At 46.8% G+C, this 7155-nt stretch overlaps 2 protein-coding genes across 2 annotated transcripts in view; one reads left to right on the top strand and one right to left on the bottom strand.

Moving 5' to 3' along the window:
• Positions 1–3981, top strand: part of ddx31 (DEAD (Asp-Glu-Ala-Asp) box polypeptide 31) — a 12899-nt gene extending 8918 nt beyond the window's left edge. The window contains exons 17-22 of the mRNA XM_025010675.2: positions 196–246; positions 704–843; positions 925–1009; positions 2696–2807; positions 2889–3144; positions 3494–3981. Of these exons, the coding sequence (XP_024866443.1) occupies positions 196–246; positions 704–843; positions 925–1009; positions 2696–2807; positions 2889–3144; positions 3494–3614 (765 nt within the window). The 3' untranslated portion in view covers positions 3615–3981. The remainder of the gene's footprint in view (positions 1–195; positions 247–703; positions 844–924; positions 1010–2695; positions 2808–2888; positions 3145–3493) is intronic.
• A 131-nt stretch (positions 3982–4112) lies between these two features.
• Positions 4113–6578, bottom strand: barhl1a (BarH-like homeobox 1a). The gene is made up of 3 exons (XM_025010674.2): positions 6527–6578; positions 6119–6320; positions 4113–5843 (listed from the first exon to the last, which is right to left on the bottom strand). The coding sequence occupies exons 1-3, from the start codon at positions 6576–6578 to the stop codon at positions 5645–5647; spliced, it is 453 nt and encodes a 150-aa protein (XP_024866442.2). The 3' UTR covers positions 4113–5644.
• Between the last annotated feature and the right edge of the window lie 577 nt (positions 6579–7155).

Genomic DNA, 7155 nt, shown 5'->3' with positions numbered 1-7155 from the left:
CTGGGTTCTAACACACCCGCTGGGTCTGGGTTCTAACACACCCGCTGGGTCTGGGTTCTAACACACCTGCTGGGTCTGGGTTCTAACCCGAGCAGAACCTTTCACAGCTCAGGTTGTTAGACTGAGGTCTGGTTGTGTTTCCTGTTTGCTCTGAGGTTCTGGTCCTCGTTCTGACCCGTCCCGTGTTTGTTTCAGGATGTAGCAGCCAGAGGGTTGGACCTTCCTCAGGTCACCTGGATCATTCAGGTAAATATAATCGTCTGGAACACCTGAACTTCCTGTCAGCTGGATGCTGCCTCTGTTTGTCTTCTTTTGTTGCTTTTAGCTTTCGGCTCAGATTGTTCACCTTTTAGCTGCCAACTACGACTCAGTGATTCATTGGAGCTCAAAAACTCAACTAATACTAACGGTTCAGCTGCTCCGATACCTTTACTTCTTCAGCTGATATTCAGCAGATATTCAGCTGATATTCAGCTGATATTCGGCTGTCATTCAGCAGACTGTCGGCGGTCAGACTGTATTTTCACTGAAAATTAATTATCTCTGGTTAGTTTTATAAAAATTACAAAATAAAGACGTGAATAATTTGAGGAATTCAAAATAAAAGTTTCCGCTCAGTTCTTCTGCTCCAATCAAGGCTTTAGCTGGTGAATGAATTCAGCCAATCAGAGAGCAGCATTTCTCACCTGACCTTGTGTTTCAGTACACTCCTCCCACCTCAGCAGCTGAGTACGTTCACCGCGTCGGCCGGACGGCTCGGATAGGAGGAAGAGGAAACGGCCTCCTCTTCCTCGCCCCCACTGAGACCGCCTTCGTCACAGAGCTGGCCAATCACAACATCAGGTTCGCTGACTGACAGCTGCTGCCGTTCGGGCCGTCGGGTGTGAGTAAACCGGCCTGACCGGGTGACTTCTGTCGTTTCAGCCTGTCGGACATGAAGCTGCAGGACCTTCTGTCGTGTCTCATGATGGACGACACCTACAAGGGGCGGGGCAATTACCACAGCCAGGTGAGTCTGAGCCGGGGGTTCGAGGACGGATGTCTCCACCCTCGGCTTTAAGATGATATTTTCCTTTTTATTGGAGCTTGTTGAGCGTCATTACGCTGTAACCCTGATCCTTAAATCCTCTTACCTGACTTCCTGTCTGACGGACTGAGAACAAAAACCACGAGTCCGCTGCTGAAAAACCAACTATTGTCCCTGCTTTGTTGATTAAAACAACTTCTTAAAGGCTATTAATTTGAAATATAAACTCAGATAAACCTAAATGCAAAAAAAGAAAAAAAACCTGTTTCCTCCTGAGGTTAATATGCGTTAATTAACTGTTTAATTTATAAAACAATTAGGAGACAAATGTACAGATAAAATAACCCTAATTATCCTAACAACCGTCTGCTGTTAAACAAATATATTCTTTTATTTCTGTTTCTGTCGTCAGTTAAAGCTGTGAACACCGAGGCTGCAGACGTTCTTCTTCTTCTTTTTAATTAAAACGTTTTAATTAGGATTTTATACAAAAACAACAATAAGAGGTTGTAGATTCAATCGACTAAAACTGAAAGGTTGAATGAACCCAGGTCCAAACAAACAAAGAACGCTGAACGGAAGGACTTCTGGTTCCAGTCCAGAGGGTTCTGTTGGGTCTTGCAGGGTTCTGGGTCCGATCAGAACCAGCAGCTGCAGCTGAGCCCACCTGCTGTTTGAAGGAACACGTTCTGTCGGGTCGCAGCAGAATCGTGACGCTAACAGCAGTCAGGCGATGCGTTTGTGGAGAATCGGTTCAGACAGCTTCTCCAGAGACCCGATCCGACTCCTGCAGGTTCAGGTTCTGATGTTCCAACACGTTTGACCCGCGCTGATCCGATGTTTGTCTCGTCACGATGAAACGGCTGTCAGAACCGATTCCAGCCTCTCCGGCTGCGACTCGGCAGTCTGCTTTGAATTAACCTTTATTTAAACATCTGTTGAAGACGAACGCTGCTTTACAGGAGGTGAGGCGTTCAGGGGCGCCGCAGTGTTCGGGTCAGGCGGTGATTAATCAGCAACAAACAACAGATGAATCCAAACATCAGTGATTTAATGTTTTTCATGTGTCCGTCTCAGCAGAAAAACATTTAGTTTATTTTTCCTCTGATGCCTGAAGGAAGAGAGAAGAAACCTCAGAGGAGACGGATTGTTGGGATCTGTCTGACATGCAGGCGCCTCGGAGCGGGCCGAGCTGGTCCCGGGTCGGCTTCTTTTATTTATCTCACTGAGCAAACAGGAAACTGTCAACAACCTAAAAACAAAGAAACCAGAACGTTTCTGAAGGTGATGAACTCAAACATCTTCTTCTCTAAAAGAAACTCAGCTGACAAAATGGCGTCAGAAACAACCGGCGTCCGTTTTATGGTAAAATATCAAATTAGTCAAAGTGTCTACAATTATTCTTCTACCCTTCGATCTTTTTATTCCTCCAACATGGAGGACGACAGGAAAGCTGAGCTCACCCCGACCACAGTTTCCTCTTTATGATCCTTTCAAAATAAACTTCAACCACAGAATTACATCGTAAAACGCGATGGAAACAGCTTAGTGCGTCACCAGGAGGTGCGCCGAAGGAAGACACGTGACCCCGCGGCGTTCTTCACGTGACCCGGCGGTCGGTCGTGCGACTCGGCGGTCGGTCATGTGACCTGATGTCTCTCTCCTCAGAGTTCGTCCAAAGCGCTGGAGCAGGAGGTCCGTGAACGCGCCACAGTCCTTCAGACGGACTTCGAGAACTTCGTGCACTCAAACGCTCAGTCGCTGCAGGCCGCTAAGAAAGGTAGACTGATCATGTGACCCCGCCCCCGTCAGATCCCTGTGCTGCGGTTTGATTGGCTGACCTGTCCCTGTGATGTCACAGCGCTGCAGTCCTTCCTGCGGGCATACACCACATATCCCACGCACCTTAAACACATCTTCCACATCCGCTCCCTCCACCTGGGACACGCCGCCAAGAGCTTCGGCCTGAGAGACGCGCCGCAGGGCCTGAGCTCCTCCTCGGGCCCCAGGGGCTCCAGGGGCCCCGGCACCAAGGGCCCCACCAGGAAGCAGGGCAGGAAGCAGGCTGGGAGTCCGCTCAAGAACCAGAACCAGAACCAGACCGCTGGGAAGAAGAGGTGAGTTTGTTCGGATCTGAGATACTTTTTGATTCAGTTTAAACTTTATTGATGTTTATTTTTTTTTACAGCTGAGTGAAACAAACTGTTTTCACTTTATTTATTTTTAATAAACTTGTTCTTTTTGTTTTCTTCGTCTGCAGCCGTTTAACAGACGGTCAGAACCTCTTGCGCTTCCTGCTGGAGACATTCTGACCCGTTTGATCCAACAGGTCGACCAATCAGAACTTCCTGTCTCTAAAAACTACGTTACCCACGAGCCCCAGCTGCTGTTGCCATGGAGATAGAACTGAGACATCTGTCAGCTCCTGAAGTTTTTTCACCTGGTTTCTGTTTTGTCCTCCGTCAGGTTTCATCTGGGTCGGAGGGAGGCGGTTCTGATCCGGTCCGAGTTCTCCAGCGGGTTGGAGGGAGGAGACGCCACGAGGAGCAGGAAGAAGAAGAAGAAGAAGCAGGAGGAGGAGGAGTGAGGAGGAAGAGGTCATTGCTTCCTGTGAACGGTGGAACCGTTACGGCCCGGTTGACGGGTCAGAACCTGTTGGACCTGAGAGGAAACTGAAGGTTCTGTTTCAGCGGCTCGGTCCAAAACAAGCAGCTCTTCTTTCTGCTCAGCCAGAAAAACCTGCAGAGACTGAAAACGTTCCACCGGTCCTCGACAAGAAATCAGAGTCCAGAACTTTTTAACTGTGATCCAGCGAGTCAGAACCTGTCAGAACCTGTTAGAACCTGATGTTAAAGAAATCTGGAGGAACGGTTCAGAACAAATTCTGTGTTCTTGTTCCTCCTGCTGTGATTTTACTGAGATGTTTTTACTGAATAAAGCTGAATTCTGCAGCATCTCTTTCCTTCAGAACCCGTTTGTCTCCAGCTGGACCAGAACCGGCGGTGACCCGCGGCTGACCCGGTCCGATCCAGCTGATGTTTGCGTTGCTCTGCAGCACTTTCTGCACTCTGACGTGAAACAGAACTTTTAGCTGCATCAATTTTTCAGCCTCTGGTGAATTTTTTATCAAGGAGTCGCTGCAGAAACGTTTAAACCGGGTCGGACCGGACCGGACGGGCCGACGGTTCTGGGACAGAACTCCAGGTTAAAAACAGAGTCGAATCAATAAATCATCAGCAGACTCGGGCCGACGGCACAAACACTGAACCTGCTGCTGAAGAACCGAGCAGGTCCAGATGTTCTCACTGGACTCAGAACCAGAGTCAGACGGGTTCTGGAGCCGGTGCAGGTAGAACCCAAAGTTCTGCTAACCAGAAATCTAATTCTAGACAAGCTTGGTTCTGTTGTTGGGCTCTGAAGCCAGCAGGAAGTGTCATGGTGGATTTTTGGAACCAGAGTCTCTAAGCCCCGCCCACTCCCCCACATGACCTTCATTTTAGACATAAAAGAAATAAAAGTTAATAATTAAACTCATCAGGTCTTCGTTTATGTTAAGGGTCAGAGATCCTACATGGTGTCCAGTCCTGAACCCAAACGGGTCATTTACCTGAACCTTAGAACCTGCTGACCCGTCCCAGAACCGGCAGGAACCAGAACATCGGTAATAAAATCTGTATTTTAAAAAAAAAACGATGGCAGGGAGGGATTTGCCTGTGAGTTTTAGACTGGAAGTTCTGGTTCTGGTCGGGATGGACAGATTTCATCAAAAACTCAACTCTGTGTTTTTAAAGAATTTTTCTCTGCTGATCGGTTTTCAGTAACAGAACCAGAACCTCAGAACCAGCCGGCTGAAACCAGACTTCTCATCTGAGGCTGGGTCAACGTGACCCGTCAGAACTTTACCAGAACCTTTTTTTTTTAACCAAGAAAAAAATAAATCAGTTCAACAGAACAAATAATCATCTTCAACTAAAAGTCCATCTAATCAGAGTCCAAATCTGAACCAGAACCCTGACAGGTCCAGGTCCAGGTCCAGGTCCGGTAACCAACCATCACTGGGTCACTCGGGTCGGTACCCTGCTGGATGGACTGAAGAGTCGGAACCAAATCGTCACTGTAGAGAAACAACACTGAGGAGTCCAGACCAACCGGGTCAGAACCTCAAGATCTGGACTGGGTCCAGTCCAAACCAGGGAAGACAGGTCAAGTTCAAACAGCAAATGTTTGGACTCGGCTGCAGTCGGTCCTCGGGTTCTGCCAGGTTCTGCCGGGTCGGTTCCCACAAAAACAAACCAACAAACCAAAGATCGGATCACCTGAAGCTGAAAACTTTTCATCTTAAAAGAATAAAAATAAAGAAACAGTTTTTATTTCTTCACTGAGTCTTTGTTCAGAACCTGCTGCAGGTTTGGGTCCAGTCTGAGTCTCTGGTTCTGATGGACACAGCAGCTGAATGAGTCCGTGTTCTGATCCAGGTGTTGGGTCTTCTGGAACCAGTCTGAGTCTCTCTAACAGCAGAGGACCTAGTCCTGGGTTCAGAACCTGGACCGTTCCGTTCAGAACCTGGTCCTGATGGGACCAGCAGCTGCTCCTGTGGGAGAACCGGTCCTGCCGGTGTCAGTGGAGGTCCGTGTGGGTCAGAACGTGGGGCAGCAGGGGCAGGACTGTGGGGTGGTGCTGGTGTGTGTGGCCTCTGTACAGGAAGTGGTCCAGGGTGGGCGGGGCAGGACGGCACAGGAAGTGATGCGGCAGGAACATCCTGCCGGCTGCAGCCAGAAGCTCCAAACCTGCGGCGGACTGACGTTTCCACTTCGTCCTGAGGAGAAACACGGGTTAGAACTGCAGCAGGAAAGGTTCTGATTGGCTGGTGTTAAAGGTTCTGATTGGCTGGTTTAAAAGGTTCTGATTGGCTGGTGTTAAAGGTTCTGATTGGTTTCTAAAGGTAACCAGTTCTGTTTCCATGGGTCAGAACTCTCAGAACCTCTCATTTATTGAAGAACTTCTATAAATGAGATTCTGGGAGTTCTGACCTCCTCTTCAGAACCAGCAGCTTGTGGGTGACCTTTGACCCTGGCCCTGGGTACGGTTTACCTGCGGTTCTGGTACCAGGTCTTGACCTGCGTGTCGCTGAGCTGCAGGGACGCAGCCAGATCCATACGGTCCTGGACGCTCAGGTACTTCTGGTTCTGGAAGCTCCTCTCCAGGTTTGACAGCTGCTGCTCGCTGAACGCCGTCCGGGCCTTCCTGGGCTTCTTGCTGCGACCCGCCACGGAGTCCGGGCCTCCGGCGGATTCTGAGTGATTGACAGGTGGAGATTACATCACGTCAGTCCTGACAGACGGATCCGATTAGGTTCTGATTGGCTTCAGAATACTGAAAAATTTTCACCGTTTTCTTCAGGAAAATAATATTTTTACTTAATTTAAATTAATGTGGGTCCGATTCTTTGCTCCTCAGAGACTCTGATCAGACCCCTGGAACTGCAGGGACCCTCAATACCTGCAGGGACCCTCAGGACCTGCAGGGACCCCTCAGGACCTGCACGGGCCATCAGGACCTGCACGGACCTTCAGGACCAAAAAAAAGCTTATTTTTTATCAGAGAAACATTTTAAAGAATTAATAATTAAATCATCAATTTTATTCAAATTATTTTTATTTTATTTTCACAAAGTGATCAATAACTGATGTTTATATGTTCGATAATTAATGAGAAGAAAAACTCTGTTTTTTCTTGTTTTTATGGAGTTTAATTTTTTATATTTATTTAAAAACCGTCTTTTTCCAATAAAACATTATTATTAATAAATAATATTATGATTATGATTATCATTATCTTTATTATTATTATTGTTGTTAAAGGTAAGCGAAAAAATAAATAAAACAATAAAAAACATGTTCAGCCCATTTTTATTCATTTAAGATTAAAGACAAATTAAATAAAATCTAATTTTTGTTGCAAAATTCCTGGTTTTATTTTATTTGTTTATTTATTTTTAAATTAGAATAAAAATGTTAATAAGAATTTTCGGCTGTAGTTGAAATCAAACTGAATTAAATCTGATTTTCTGTTTTTTAAATATTATTTTTATTCTTATTATTTTACCTCTCTCTTCGTTGTCTCCGTCC

The sequence above is a fragment of the Kryptolebias marmoratus genome, linkage group LG1 (assembly GCF_001649575.2).
Source record: "Kryptolebias marmoratus isolate JLee-2015 linkage group LG1, ASM164957v2, whole genome shotgun sequence".
Lineage (NCBI taxonomy): Eukaryota > Metazoa > Chordata > Actinopteri > Cyprinodontiformes > Rivulidae > Kryptolebias > Kryptolebias marmoratus.
This window is presented reverse-complemented; position numbering and strand designations above follow the sequence as displayed.

Bases quoted from the DNA above. Each gene is read 5' to 3' on its own strand.
- barhl1a (XM_025010674.2), bottom strand. From the start codon at position 6,578: ATGGCCCGTGCAGGTCCTGAGGGGTCCCTGCAGGTCCTGAGGGTCCCT. The intron at 6,321-6,526 runs GTATTGAGGGTC...TCAATCACTCAG, and splicing joins GGTCCTGAGGGTCCCTGCAG to AATCCGCCGGAGGCCCGGAC. The intron at 5,844-6,118 runs GTAAACCGTACC...GTTTCTCCTCAG, and splicing joins ACCTGGTACCAGAACCGCAG to GACGAAGTGGAAACGTCAGT.